The 16,148-nt window shown below is 40.2% G+C and overlaps 1 protein-coding gene across 2 annotated transcripts in view; it reads left to right on the top strand.

Moving 5' to 3' along the window:
* Positions 1-16,148, top strand: part of PLOD2 (procollagen-lysine,2-oxoglutarate 5-dioxygenase 2) — a 54,936-nt gene that overhangs the window by 27,153 nt on the left and 11,635 nt on the right. For both annotated transcript variants that reach the window (XM_068145558.1, XM_068145559.1), the window contains exons 8-11: positions 1,087-1,188; positions 6,100-6,225; positions 7,406-7,527; positions 15,098-15,202. In XM_068145558.1, the coding sequence (XP_068001659.1) occupies positions 1,087-1,188; positions 6,100-6,225; positions 7,406-7,527; positions 15,098-15,202 (455 nt within the window). The remainder of the gene's footprint in view (positions 1-1,086; positions 1,189-6,099; positions 6,226-7,405; positions 7,528-15,097; positions 15,203-16,148) is intronic.

The following is a 16,148-nucleotide window of genomic DNA, read 5'->3' as shown; positions in this document are numbered from 1 at the left end:
CGTGTCCATCTTCTACACTTTCTGTGTCATTTTCATGCAGTCATGCTCTGTTTTGTGCAAAGTGCTGGTGATTCTCAGGTGTGGGATAATAATTGTCATATTTTGATTTTTTTTTAATTTATTGTTTATTTGGTTTTTTTGGTTTGTTGTTGGGGGTTGTGTAGTTGTGGTTTTATGGGTGTTTCGTGGTGTGGTTTGTGGTTTTTTGGTGGGGTTTTTTTTGGTGGTACGTTGTTTTAGTTTTTTTTCCTAATCATAGAATGGTCTGGGTTGGAAGGGGCCTCCAAAGGTCATCTAGTCCAGCCCTCTGTGCAGTAAGCAGGGGCATCATTGAAATCATGCCTAGCAGCTTTTGAGAGCTGAATAATGTAGAGTTTGTGCCTTGCATATCATGCAAGCATTTGAATAGAATAGACCAGGTTAGAAGAGACCTTCAAGATCATCGCATCCAACCCATCAACCAATCCAACCCACCTAAACAACTAAACCACGGCACCAAGCACCCCATCAAGTCTCCTCCTGAACACCTCTAGTGATGGTGACTCCACCACCTCCCCGGGCAGCCCATTCCAATGGGCAATCACTCTCTCTGTATAGAACTTCTTCCTAACCTCCAGCCTGAACCTCCCCTGGCGCAGCCTGAGACTGTGTCCTCTTGTTCTGGTACTGGCTGCCTGGGAGAAGAGACCAACATCCACCTGTCTACAACCTCCCTTCAGGTAGTTGCAGAGAGCAATAAGGTCACCCCTGAGTCTCCTCCTCTCCAGGCTAAGCAACCCCAGCTCCCTCAGTCTCTCCTCATAGGGATTTGGTTGATAGGTACACAGACTTTCAGTTTAGCTGAAGCACTGAATGTAGATGCTAGGAGAGTATAATCTTGGGTTTGTAAATAAAAAGGAGGAAAAGGTTTTACCTGCTGCTTTTGTGTATTTATTGTTTGGGTTGCTTTTAAACCTAACATGAAAAAAAAGGACAACAGTCAATTGCCTTTAGGTATGAGAGATTCAATCAGTGAATTCTTTAATAGATACAAATAACCATTTACATGCACCCTTAATTAATCTGAGTCGTTCATTTGTTTACCAGATACACTTGAATTATTTGGGGAACTATATTCCTAATTCCTGGACACGGGAAACTGGTTGCAGTGTTTGTGACTTAGACTTACTAGACCTGGCAACAGTTACGGTAAGAATACTTTTCACTAGAACAAAACCCTCTTGGTTGTAGTTAATGGATGTACATAGTGATTTGAGAATGGCTTCAGTATGCAATACTATGTTTTGTAGGCATCTCAGGACAAATTTTCCTGGTATATGAACTTGTAAATGTGGAGTTTTAAAGTTTATTAGAAATATCAATACCTCTCACAATGGTTTTTATCCATGTATTTTAATGTAGGTTTCACCAGTATTACTGAAAATGATCCCATCATCAAAAGCCCCTCAGATCATTACTTCTGTTCTGAGGGTGAATGAATTAGGATCATGCAAGATTCGAGTGAATAATTACAATGTTTCAGGAGGCAGAAAAACTCTTTAAGAAATTTCTGTTTTTTAACTGCAGACCTACAAAACATTTGATATACCTCAGTTTGAAAATGTCTGTTACCAATAGGAGGTTGACAGTTAATTGTAACATGGTTCCAGTTGCTGTTTTGAGAGTTTCGGATAAATACCCCAAACCCCTTTACACTGTAAAAGATAGGTACTTGTGCTGTATATGCAAATGAGTTTCTGTACAATAAATCTCATGTAATTGAGATAAAATGTCAGTCCAGGCCTGAGAATTCTTAGAGGAGAAACATAACTGTAAAGGTGAATATCCAATATTTGGAAACTAATTTTGTTTGGCTCCAAGTGTGATTTATTTAGTGTCTTTATGACTAGTTCAGCTTGTACTCAATACATTGTAGGTAGAGCAAATACTAAGATCTATCATGTGGAAATGTAAGGCATGTACTTAAAAGAGCATTCTGGTTATTATTAACAAGCTGTTTTCATCATAGTATCAGTCAGGGTTGGAAGGGACCACAGGGATCATTTAGTTCCAACCCCCCTGATGGGCAGGGACACCCCACACTAGATCAGCCTGGACAGAGCCTCATCCAGCCTGGACTTAAACACCTCCAGGGACAGGGCCCCAACCACCTCCCTGGACAACCCATTCCAGGGCTTCACCACTCTCATGGGGAAGAACTTCCTCCTCACCTCCAGCCTGAATCTCCCCACCTCCAGCTTCATTCCATTCCCCCTAGTCCTATCACTACCTGAGATCCTGAGAAGTCCCTCCCCAGCCTTCCTGTAGGGCTCCTTCAGATACTGGAAGGCCACAATGAGGTCACCTCGGAGCCTTCTCTTCTGCAGACTGAACAGCCCCAACTCTTTCAGTCTGTCCTCATAGAAGAGGTGCTCCAGCCCTCTGATCATCCTTGTGGCTCTTCTTTGGACACTTTCCAGCACCTCCACATCCCTCTTGTAATAGGGGCTCCAGAACTGGAGGCAGTACTCCAGGTGGGGTCTCACCAGGGCTGAGTAGAGGGGGAGAATCACCTCTCTTGACCTGCTGGCCTTTTGTTTCTGTTCTTTATTGAAGATTTGAATGAGAGGTCTTAGAAGGTCATGTTGAGGATAGCCTGAAAGAGTAGTGGCTTGTTATCTCTTAATGAGCAGGCAAAGTGAAAGAATTCCTGAACAATAATTATGAGCACTAGTATAAATGAAGTTTATTGCTGGAATTTTAATAGTGTTCAGATTTAATTTTTTTTTAATTTAAATGTTGCTGTGAAGGTCCAACATTCAAATTGTGTTCTACTGAAATAGTGCTTGCACTCCCAGCATGGGGCTTACCTGGGAAAAAAAGAGAAATAGTCTTTTTTTTCCTGGTGGTGTTACTTAAACTGTGGTTGAGGAGCAGTTAAATTCTGAAGCCAATAATGGGGAGTCACTGACAGTGACTTACTGCACAGCTTGCTATAGTTTATGTACATTTACTTGGAATGTGTCCTCCTTACTGTAATTCGTTCTTTGGACTTTGTACCTCACTGACTCTGCCAGCAGAAATAACAAACATTTCCTTGGCCTCAGTGGAAGTGTTTACTTCAGGCCTTTCTAAGCACAGGCAGTATTTAATTTTCTGAATGTGCTTTCTGTCCAGGCCTGGCTGGTTGCTACTTAACAAAAAATCTTCAGTGAAAAGAGCAATACCAGCTCTGTACCTGTAATCATTCTTCCAGTATGGTTTTATTTAACTTTCTTCATTGATAGACTCATGTCTTCTCTGAGGATTTTGTTTGTTGTTCTTGTCAGCAAGCAGGCAATGATTTGTTGATGCTAGCTATGTTTGGGGCTTTGAATTCGTTTAGATGAATTCTGATGTGAATGGATGGATCCTGGTGTTCTTGATTCAGTGTTCTAGGCTGGCCTTACCTACAGACCTTGACTTTAGCACTGCATACCAGATAAGCTGTACTGTAGAATGAGGAGGTCAAATAATTGTGTGTTCTTTCATGAGCATAGGTACTTCATTCCTTTTGTGAAGGTTGGGATAGGTGCATGCAAGGCAGATGGAAGCATTGCCATAGGTGACATGGGTTGTTGTGACCTAGATTCAGATTATCCAGTGACAGCTCTTCATAGTATGGTCAACCAGGGTCTATATTGGTGAACTCTGCTTTGAGGAGATGCAGTGGAAGATGTATCACAGAACTCTGCTTCATACATGGTTCTTCAAGGTTTTAGTGTAGAGCCAAGTGGTTCACACTTGGGTCTACTGAAGGAGTGCTAGTAATTCCTGCTTGTCCTTATGACCTTTGCTGATCTAACCTGAGCCTACTTCTCTGTGACCTGGAGAGTAAGGGGAAAATGGCTTAGAATTAGGGAAGTATGCAATGGAAATTATTGCAGCATTTCTAGTTCTGGTAGCACTTGTGCATGTTCAGGTTAGGAAGCCCAATGGCACAGGGTGTTTTCCTTGTCTGCTTGCAACCAGCAGTACTAGTTGCTGTGGCATCAGCCTCAATGGACTGCTGCCAGAGAATGTCACAGTTGCTGTTCTGATGGCATGTTGGTGTACTTGTCTGCATTACCTGTTCTGATGTTATTGGGACACCTGTGTGAGTATGTATGAGGTTTGCAGACAAAGTTGTGCATAAGGGGTAGTCAGAGTAAACACTGGTGCCTAATGTTTCCAGTGTGGTGCACTTGCCAGTGTGTTCCTGGATTTCCCATACAGACGGTGACGCTGTAAAATCTCAACATGCACTGATGGCTTATCCAGACACTTTACAAGTGGATGCTGGCTTGCTTAAGGAAAGCTATCTTGCAGCTTTCTATACTTGTATAAGGTTTCACTCCAAGCCTTGTATTGTCTGTTTATAGAGGTGAAAAAAAATTGTAATTAGTGCATTTCTTTGTGTAGGAATCAAGGCCTTTGAAGATTAAATTTCTGGTTTTCACATCATGTAATAAAATATTTTAGGAATACATAAAAGGCTGTCTAGGTTTGGTTTGTAGGTCATAGGCTCTGTATTCAGCACATACAAACCAGGAATTGATACCACTGTTCAAAAGATGTGAATTAACATGAAAATAATGTGGATGAAAGTTCAGTATCCTTGGATGTATTTGAGAGGCTCTAGTTAGTCAAAGGTCTTCATAAAAATCATTGAGTAGGGAAGTAATGCAGAGCCTACTTACAATGGTGAAGGGGAAATAGCCCATATAATGCATGGACAGGTATTGCAGTCTTTGGCTTAAAGCACAGATAAGTGAAATGTTTAGTGGTATTTAAATACTTTTTAGAAACTGGTCTTCCCTATGCTTTCATGTAAAGGGCAGAAAAAAAAATGAGACTCAAACAAATGGATTGCAGAAGTGATGGAAAGTTTAAATGGAAAAACAGTGAATGTTTAACAAAGAACCACGAGCACAGTGACAAAAGGAGATCCTGAAGCATCCCAACACTTCCCTCTCCCCAACTGAGGGTACACCCAAAACCCCCAGGGCTCTTTCTTTTCCCCCTCCACTGTTAGGCTAATCTCAGCTGGACAGATCTGAGATTGCCTTTTCCCCTTCTCCTCCTGGCATTAGAATAGAATAGAATAGAATAAACCAGGTTGGAAGAGACCTTCAAGATCATTGCGTCCAACCCATCAACCAATCCAACCCACCTAAACAACTAACCCATGGCACCAAGCACCCCATCAAGTCTCCTCCTGAACACCTCCAATGATGGTGACTCCACCACCTCCCCGGGCAGCCCATTCCAATGGGCAATCACTCTCTCTGTATAGAACTTCTTCCTAACATCCAACCTAAACCTCCCCTGGCACAGCCTGAGACTGTGTCCTCTTGTTCTGGTACTGGCTGCCTGGGAGAAGAGACCAACCTCTGCCTGTCTACAGCCTCCCTTCAGGTAGTTGTAGAGAGCAGTAAGGTCACCCCTGAATCTCCTCCTCTCTAGGCTAAGCAACCCCAGCTCCCTCAGCCTCTCCTCATAGGGCTCGTGTTCCAAACCCCTCGCCAACTTTGTTGCCCTTCTCTGAGGCCCTGAGATAACTCCCATTACCAGATAGGGAGCATCTCCCATGGGAGCAGTGAGGGAAGAAAGAGGAAGTGTGAGACCTTGCAGATGGATTTATAGGGAGCAGGACATTATGGGTATGAACTATGCAGCTTTCTGTGTCCACCCACTGGGCTGGACACCCGGGACACCAGAAGTGCACCCCGTATGGCAGCAGCAGGAGGCACCCAGCCCAGACTGCCACAAGGATGCTTTCAAAAATGCCTTTGCCATGCAGGTCTAGGTGTATTTCCTTACTTTTTTTGCTGGCTTTATTTTTTAAATAAGAAAGTAACATGCCTTAGTACATTGTTTTTACATCCAAGTTATGTTACTGGAATTCAGTTTGTTGGTAATACTTAATCCATTATCTTTCCTCAGACCTTCTGAGCTAGTTGATTTGGATTGTTTGAAAGTTATGTGGCCAAAGCTACTACAGCATGACATTTAGTTGCTTTTTAATATAACTAATCTTAGGTTGTCACAAAGATTTTTGTGTTGTGTTTTTTTTTTTTTTCCTTGTTTATTTGTTTTTAGGAATATCCCAGAGTAAAAATTGGTGTCTTCATTGAACAACCCACTCCTTTCCTACCTAGATTTTTAGACAGACTGTTGACTCTGGACTATCCAAAGGAGAAACTCAGTATCTTCATTCATAATAACGTGAGTATGATATTGTGCAAAGCTTCAGTTTTGGAAATTATGGTATGAATGAGTGTGTGAGGGAGTATATGGATTCACTGGGCAGAGTTAGACTGCCTAGGAAGACAAATCTTTCAGTATTTCATATGCAGAAGGGACCTACAACGATCATTTAAGCCAACTGCCATACTGCTTCAGGACTAATCAAAAGTTAAAGCATGTGTATTTATGTTTCTTTTAGTGCTGCTGTTGGGTGCCAAGGGAAAGACTGGTGTGCCCAGGTATTATTTTGAATGACAGTGTGGAAAAGTTGTGTTGTGTTTTTGTTTGTTTAATTATTTTTTCAAAATGCTTTTTGCTAATGACTTAGTAATCTGATGTTGCTGATACTTCACCAGTGACATCAGTATTCCTGATCTAAAGTGTGAGGTGTGTGTCTTTTGGAAAAACACTGAGCTGGAAGAGAAATGGGAGGAAAGTGTAATCCTGCCCTTTTTCACTTGGCACACATTATAGAACAGAAGGCCTGAGTTACTACTCAGCTTTTAAGACTTCAGTGCTCTTTTGTAAGGGGTTGTTAAAGAGAGATATGATAGGTAGACCATCCTAGGTTTGGTTGCTTCAGCCAGAAGTCATGTGGTATTTTTTTTATCATAGAGGGGGTGGAAAACCCACCCCATATTTTAACTATTCTGATGTCAGCCAGAATATGGAAAAGCTACAAGTGACACTGGGTTGGAAGTGTTGTATGCAGCTCAGATCTCTTAAATTGGAAGCAAGGTAATTAGATATTAAAGAAATGATCATGGTGGCTACATTTTAAAGAAAGAGTAACTCTGACTGTCTTACCTGGGTCCAGATGACAGCTCCTTCTGTAAAGCCATTCTGGAGTGGCATTAACTCCTGTGTGCCACTGATGTTGTAGGATGAAAGACTGTAAGATACTAAAAAAATAGTGCATAAACAGTCTGACTCCTGTATCGTTGGTTTGGAGATTCAGCTGTGATTGATATTCTGTGGTGTTGGGATTCTTTTGTTAAAAGTTTAGACAGCTTTAATGACAGATTTACTGGAATATCTTCAAATGTTGTATACCATCTGTTTGTTTGGTCTGGAATACAATGTGCTCTTGGACACTGTTTATGATTTCACAGCAACTTGTACTTTTTGTTGGCTGTAAACAATGTTACCATGATTGCAGGAGGTTTACCATGAAAAGCACATCAAGAAATTCTGGGAAAAGGCCAAGAACGTTATCAAAAACATCAAAATTGTTGGACCAGAGGAAAATCTGAGTCAAGCAGAAGCCCGGAACATGGGAATGTAAATTCTTATTTATAAATGTCTGTTAAAGTGATGCATGCACTTAAACTGTTTTTTTTGTTGATGTTGTCTGAAGAGACAAAAAAGAGAGCTTTTGTGGTTTAAAAAGATTTAGATACAGGGTATGACTTGTTGAGTATTTTATGGTTTGTGTCTAATGTGAAAAGCTGTTGGTCATTATGAAAACATCTCTGGTTTGGGCTACTTCGGTAGTCTGTCATCTTGTCTTCCAATGGAGGCATAGACAGCAGTATCATAGAATCAATAAGGTTGGAAAAGACCTCAAAGATCATTAAGTCCAACCTGTCACCCAAGACCTCGTGACTACTAAACCATGGCACCAAGTGCCACGTCCAATCCCCTCTTGAGCACCTCCAGGGATGGTGACTCAACCACCTCCCTGGGCAGCACATTCCAATGGCTAACAACTCTCTCTGGGAAGAACTTTCTCCTCACCTTGAGCCTAAACTTGTCCTGGTGCAGTTTGAGACTGTGTCCTCTTGTTCTGGTGCTGATTGCCTGGGAGAAGTGACCGAAAGTAGGCTACAAAGAAATGTGTCAGATTATTTGTATGTTACAGGTATTTTAAACATGGACATACATTAAAACATAATGAGCTGTGGTGATTTGAGCCTTAACTGGGAGTTAGGCAAGCCCTCCACCCTGTTTTCAGGATGGGTGTTAACCCACCACATGAGTATCATCATAGTATCAGTCAGGGTTGGAAGGGACCACAAGGATCATCTAGTTCCAACCCCCTGCCATGGGCAGGGACACCCCACACTAGATCAGGCTGGACAGAGCCTCATCCAGCCTGGGCTTAAACACCTCCAGGGATGGGGTCTCAACCATCTCCCTGGACAACCCATTCCAGGGCTTCACCACTCTCATGGTGAAGAACTTCCTCCTCACATCTAGCCTGAATCTCCCCACCTCCAGCTTCATTCCATTCCCCCTAGTCCTATCACTACCTGAGACCCTGAGAAGTCCCTCCCCAGCCTTCTTGTAGGCCCCCTTCAGATACTGGAAGGCCACAATTAGGTCACCTCAGAGCCTTCTCTTCTGCAGACTGAACAGCCCCAACTCCTTCAGTCTGTCCTCATGAACTAAAACTTCAATAAGTTAAAAAAAAAATTCTATTGGAATTAAATAGGTGGTAAAATAGAACTAAATTTGTGCAGAAACTTATATGTAGCAATAATTGGAAAAGAAAAGATTGAAGCAGGTGCAACTGGTAATAGAAATTGGAATTAAAAACTATCTTCTAATCTACAAATGTATTTAGTTTAATGTTCAAAATCTTTTTAAGCTGATTTATCAGGGATTTCACTGAATGGAAGTACCTCCTGCATTGGATATGCATTTAGCAAATGCTCTTTTGTTGTCAGAGTCCCTCTCCTTCCTTTGTTTTATTTTAATAACATGACATTTAAGTAGAGGTATGGTTAAAGCTTGACCTGCACCTGGAAGTCAGAGAATTAAATTTCTTCCTGTAGTTCAAAGAAACAAAAATACTTCCCCAAGTCTTCCATGAGTGTCAGAGGAGATAAATTAATTCCAAAAGGCCTTTTCCTTGCATATATTCAGCTGTTAAGACTGTATCGTGGACTGTTCACAGCATCAACTGAAAGAATGAAGGTCTAGCCTTGGGTCTCTGTTGTATTCTTGGAAATTAGTTTGACTGGGGTTTTGTTGTGTGCTGAAGCCACTGGGAACTGATGTTTGGCTGAGGTCCAAGCCTCTCCCATAGCCTTTCTCGGAAACACTGCAGATGGCCAGTGTTAGTGTAAGCAACTTTTCACATGTTTATAAATCATTCTTTCTTTATTTCCAATAGTCTTTACAACAAATGTGCCACGTTTGCTACTTTTCTGAACTAGTGTATATGTTATATGTAACTGAGGTGGAGATTTCTGCAGTGGCCTTTAATTTCTGCATTGTCACTAAATCTCACTCAAAGCTCTTTAGGCCCGTAATCTTTTGATAGTGCCTGCAGAGTTGAGACAGAAGTTATAATACCTGGGTTTTGCTTGATGTGTGGACAAAAAATAGTAATATAAATGTCTATTTGTGCAAAATTTCAAACTCTATTAATGTAAGGCAGGGAGGGAATCATACTTGTGATGTGTACCACCTGGTACACTACACTGTGCTGCTGTCTTGTCTGTTCTCTGAATACAGTTTGACCCATGTTGGTTCTTGCTTTGAAAGGCTTGTTCAGTAAAGATTCTGTCACAGAGATCTACAGCATAGACAGGAAATTTTAAGTATAATGCATGTAGAATGAGTCTGTGTTAGAACAGAGACTCATCCAGGAAGTATGATTGTTAATAGGAGACTCTTTGGTGTGGATGACGTAGCTACCATTTGATGTCGCCTTTCGGTTTGACTGAAACAGGTTCAGTTCATCTTCTTACTTTGCACAAGCTGGCTTCCAGCATAGTAACTTACTTTGTTTCCTGCTGATACTCTAATGGCCATGACCCTAGAAGAGCAATTCTTCAAACCTGTTTAATGAGTCGATTTATGGTGACTGATATATTTAGTCTTTCTGCCTTTATATGTATTACTGACTGATGCTTTGTTGGGGTTTATTTTCCCATCTGCTTCAATCATTCCCTTCCTCCCCTCCAGATTATCTTATTTTAGTACCTCTCTGTAGATTTCTAGTAGACTTAGAATTGGTCTCCTTACTTGCATACTTCACACAAAGTCTGTTTATCTGAAGCATCAAAACAGATGCTAATACAGATAGCGAACTTGAGCACTGAAGGCCTCTTTTGTTTTCAGCAGAGTACTTTTGAGTGTATAATGTAGTTGGATCAGTTTGCCCTTTGTAGCTCAGTAAAAAGTGGTGATAAATAACAGTGTTCTCAGGAAATGAGACTGTCAGTACAAATGTGAAGAAATAACTGTGTTTTAAATTTCACCCATAGCCATGCAGCAAGTTCCTGCCTACTTTTCTCATTCACATAAAAATAGTTGAAGCTTTTCCTTTCTTACTGATAAGAAAAGCCCTCTCCTGTGCTTGTGAAAGTTGGATAGGTTTTGGAAAGGACCTAACATTGTGCAGTCAGCAAAAGACCTGTTACAATTCAACAATGTTGGCAAACAGGAGTGCACAACTTTCATTATTGTGGCATGAAACAGAATACAAAGAGACATTTAAAATTCCCCCCCCCCCCCCCCCCCCCAATAAAATAAATTTGCAGTTTTTCCTTGTTTGGAGATGAAATTTCAGCAAGCTATTACAGAGTTCATTATTATGACAGGAAATGTAAAATGTTTGAAGCAATCAAGTGGGGAAATATGGAAATTTCTCTTTCAGTTCTCTGAGGTTTTGAGGTTTTTAGTTAAAAAAGCTTATTTTCAGTAATTTTTTTTGGGGGGGGGGGGAGATTTCCTTTTCGTTGTGGTTTTTGTGTGGTGTGTGTGTGTTCTCCCCCTCCCCCCAAAGACTTCAGTAATAGAACTATGTAGGATTTTTCCTGTACTTTTTAAAACTGTGAATTACCTTAGCTTTTTGTGGGAATATGTGCCTTTTAATTCAAGTTTACTTTCAAAGCCTTCAAAAATGTCAGGAATAGTAGAGAGGTTGGAATCAGAGTTTATTGACCTCCCTGTTGAATTCTGAGTCTGTGTTCCTTGAAAGAGGATGTTAAGCCCTTGTCTCTAACCTTCTATTTGGTGTAGATAAACTATGGCATGGACACAGGAGGATTCCATTTCAGTCCTTGGGGTAGGACATATGTTGGCTGTGGTTGAAGAAAGAGCAGGGACTAAGTCTGTGCCTGTCAGTTGTGAAATGATTTCTGTTGGAAACTCGGAATGAACACTTCAGTAGCTTTGGGTTTCAGCCTCACATGAAGGAGAAACATTTTGGAGTGTTGCAGAAGAAAAACAACTTTCCCACCCATATCTGATTTTAGTAGCTTCAAGGTCTGGTGACTGGTAACAAGTACTTAAGCCTGAGATGCAAAACTAAACATTAGTGCTTTATCTGTTTTGTGGCTACACTTGTTTGTTTTTTTAGTGATGGCTGATAAAACTTTCTTTAGACTGTTGTGGCTGTCTGGAGGAATGTGAAGTGTAACAAGTGGCAGGCAATGTCAGCCAGTCTTTCAATGTGTGTTACAGATTTGGATGTAAGACACCTTTCCTAGGTCTGTCAGATGGTACAAAAGTGCTCTCTGAGTTCAGATCTGGAATTATATTTCCAAACTCTGAGCAGTATGAAAATGCTAAATTGATTAATTGCAAATTCAAACAATGTCTGAAAACTAAAATGTGACCCAGTGGTAAGTAAAATGGATAGACCATCTGTCTTACCACTGTAAACAGCTAGCCCCTTGGAAGATCTCAGTGGAAAGCTTGAAAGAACAGCAATGAAACTTCCCCTTTTCAGATGAGGTCACTGTTCCAGATGGGGTTTATAACTTTAAAGCAAAGTTAAACATCCCTCTGATTGCAAAATCTCTGCTGAGCTTCGTTTCACACTTCCAACAAGAAATCTTCATCTTCTACTAAAGTTTTGCTGATTGCTGCACTGAAATGGCTTTAAATTATGTACAAAAATACAGCTTGCTTTTCCACATTTGTTCTTTATAAGCAAGTGGACTGTAAAGATTAAAGGTTTTAGCCATTGTCTTTTGATTAGGAAGTATATTACTGTACATATCTGTATTGCTATAGAAAGTACTTTCCACATGTTTCTGAATATAGGGAATAAATAGTTTCACACATTATCTGGGATTCCTGCATCTGGAGAGGTTAGCATACACTGTAAGATGCTAATACTTGAAAGTATGAGAATATCTAGAATTAATTCTATTTCCTTGGGCCAATAAAGAGGTGGTGTGTGAATTTCTGAAGGCTAGGCTTGCTTCATTAATTTTGACAGAAACTTTTACAGATACTTTTGTACATCTGAAAACTGAAGTGTTTTCTAGTGGCCTTTGTTAGTGACCTTGAACTGCAAAAGCAAAATTTGCACTTCATGTAGAATAGAATTAACCAGGTTGGAAGTGACCTTTGAGAATAGATCTTTGAGATCATTGAGTCCAACCTATCATCCAACACTATCTAATCAACTAAACCATGGCACCAAGCACCCCATCAAGTCTCTTCCTAAACACCTCCAGTGATGGTGACTCCACCGCCTCCTTGGGCAGCCCATTCCATTGGCCAATCACTCTGAGTTTTTGGCCATTGGAACAGTCTGACCTGTATCTTGAAGTGCAAGGAGAAATAGACTTTAAACATGAAGTTTTGCCATTTGGTGATCCAGTCTTCAGTGTTGTGTAAAAAGAAATAGGGCAGAAATTTTTTGAGGCTATTTAAAAGAATAATGCTCTCAAAGAGTTCTCAATAGGCTATTGAATGACTGGGCATGACTTAAAACAGAACTTTTAATACTGTGTTTAGTTTACTACATGAATGAAGAACAAAAGGATTTTCAACACTAAACACATTGGATCGGTTCTATTAGAATTCTCTGGCTTTGTATTTAAAGGGGGGAGGGGAATAAAAAAGGCAAAACCTGAGGTACCATGCAACTGAAATCTTGTAATCAATTTTCCAGTTATATTTGCCTACAATTAAATAGAAATCTGTTCCATTTGGTTTTTCTCACAGTTTCCTAATTTGAAACATTGATTCCGTTCACATTTTTGTTAGCAGCAGATAGTTTAGCTGCTTTTGGGAAGGTGCTGGCAAGTGTTGTTGCTGGAAACCTGAGTCTGGTCTTTCAGGTGTAGTTTCCTCATTAGCAGAATGAAAATAGCTAAAAAGCTGAATGTTTTTGGAACAAATTTAACATCTAATGTCAAGTGTAATATTAAAGTCAGGTTTCTACTAATAACTATGTAATTATGCTAATGATAGATCTACATCTGAATTGCTTTCAGTAGTAAAGATTTGAACAGAATAGGCTACTGATGGAAAAAGCCATAAAGATGTCATTGTTGGATTCTGGTATGGCAAAGCAAAACCTGTTGGGGCAATTATGTGAGAAACTACTAATTAAAGAATTGCTGTCACAAAAACATAAGATAGCAAACTGTCAGAGAGGGAGATGTCAGTTAAGGCAAAAACCTGAGACTAACCAAAGATGTAAACTGTGTGCGTGTCCAAATGTGGTGACCTCAGCAGTAGTGGGAAAACCATTTCTATCACTTTGACAATTTAAAAGTTTGGCTCAGATTGTTATAGCATCTTTAGTGGTTGAGTTTGAAGAGGAAGGATTGATTAGATTTATGAAAGGGGGAAAAAAAAAAAGAGCTGTACCATCCACTGTAATTCCAACATAGCCATACCTCTGGAGTCTTTTGAGCAGAAGAAAGTTTGAAAGAAGACTGAAAAGATATCGATAAGTGATGATCCTTGTGGGAGAAAGAATGCATACTGATTGAATTCTGATTCTATGAAGTGCTGTGCTTGGTAGTGGAGGGCAACAGAGGAGCAGCAGGCAGGAAGCCATGTCAGCAGTTGTCTTGACTTGAATGTAGCCTGTCAGATTTTCTGAAGCGACCAAGAGCTTTTTCCTCAGCAGAAAACAGTCACAATCAAATCAAGTAGAACTTTAACTAAAGCAACGTTTACAGAAATCTTAAAGCATGAAAGCTAAAACAATTTTAATCTTTCAAGCTGTTATAAGGGAATTAATGTAAGTTCAATCAATAATAGTGGGGAAAATAGACAAAACCAGTAATATCATCTGCTGCTGATGTAGTGTGACCTGAGGAGATTGCTCCATTTTCTCTAAAGGTGTGTTTGATTTATTGTAATCTCATACTGTTCTGTTGGCTGTGAATAAAAATGTAGGAATGTTGCATTCAATTTACTGGACCTTGGCCTAGTAAGTGTCTCCTACCAGAAGCATACCAATGTAGGCTGTGTCTTAGTTCTACAGCAGAACATGGCTTCTGCTTGGTGAAAGCTTTCTCTTGAAGGTGGGGCCATCTATGCAAATAATTTATTCTTTTGAGATCAAAATCACCAGCAATGGGAAAAGTGTATGGGACAAACTCAGTTCCTTTTTCTAATTCCCATTCATTGCTTGTGAAATTGTTTGATATTTCCCTTGACTAGCTGTATTCTTGTTGGTCCCAAAAAGACTAAGAAATACATATTTCTGTACACTTTGTGTCTTACATTCTCCATAAGATGTCAGTTAGTATTCAGATCGCAGGTCATATCACATCCATAGTACCCTTCCCCAAGGACAGTGTTACAGCTTACTGAATAACCAGCTATAAAAATTAGTGGTTTGATTTCTCCCTCCCCTTCTCATTTACTATTAGGACAGTGCATAGCAGCTCTTAGTGAACTTGGTGAAAGTTAGAGTTCACTTAGTTTATTCAAAGGAAAAATAGAAGGCATCTGATCCATGTTTGCAAATCTTCCTTTGGTTTATCTAGACAACTTTCATTTACAGTGCTATGCTGCAGAGGGCTTTTAATGCAGTGCATGAGTAGAGCACTTGTTTGTGGTTGGGTCTTTTTGACCTATTGTTTGTTTGTGAATCTTTTCTGGACATGTGTGAATTAACCATTCCTTTTTGTCTCCTTAGGGACCTTTGTCGCCAGGATCAAGCATGTGAATATTACTTCAGCATAGATGCAGATGTTGTGCTGACAAACCCGAAAACTTTAAGGCTTCTTATAGAACAGAACAGGTGTAGTATATCTCTTGATTTTATAGGATTTCCTCAAGCTTGAAAGGATTCTCTGGGGCCCATCCTGAGAAAATAAGATCCTGTTTGTTTTTGCAGAATTGAATCCTCTTTGTTTACCTGTGGTATTTGATTGTCTTAGTTCATAATGGGCTCAGAGGCCAACAATTCACAAAGCATTTTGTTCCTGTCTAGTGGCAATTCCTGATGTGAATTTTGAGTGCTTGAGAGTTCCTTGAAGAGAATGGTAGAATGTAAGCAAGTTTCATGAAATGAATTAAGATTTCACTGACCAGTGATGTCAAGGTTGGTCCCCCACAAAATGTACAAAAAAAACCCAACTTGAACAAACAAAGCAAGACCCCCCCCAAAAAAAAACCCAAATAAAACAACCCAAATACACCAACCCCCCAAACAAAACCTAACAAAAACTCCCTAGAGCTTACTATTCTGGCATTGCAGTATTATTGCATTCTTTTAAAATTACAGATGCAGTAAAATAGTGGAAAGTTACTGTCAATGAAGCAGCTGCAAGGGCCAGTATCACCTTGTGTTAGTTGGATCTCTTTAGCTATACAAGGATATGACTGTTAGCAGCCACTTCCATCTGAGTGGGCCCTCTGTGCATGCTATGCACTTCATGCTTGCCAATGTGCAGATTGCCATGTTGGGTGGGTGGGTAGGTAGTGTTTGCCTGTTCATAACGAATTGTGGAATTTCCCAAGTGTATTGCAGAAAGATAAATTATCAGTGATTATTTTTATCTACTAATGAGAATGGATGGAGCTCAAGTAAAGGTCTTGCTGCCCAATGTATTACATTGCAACATTTACTACTGTAAAAAGAGGCTAGAAGCCAGGTGCCCAAGGCAGAAGAAACAGAAGCTTTGCTATATTTATCTGCCAGCAGGCACCTCCTGAAACAAAGGCCCTTTTTATTCTGATCAACT

The sequence above is a fragment of the Melanerpes formicivorus genome, unplaced genomic scaffold (genome assembly GCF_026170545.1).
Source record: "Melanerpes formicivorus ecotype bairdi unplaced genomic scaffold, bMelFor1.0.p_v2 SCAF_12, whole genome shotgun sequence".
Lineage (NCBI taxonomy): Eukaryota > Metazoa > Chordata > Aves > Piciformes > Picidae > Melanerpes > Melanerpes formicivorus.
This window is presented reverse-complemented; position numbering and strand designations above follow the sequence as displayed.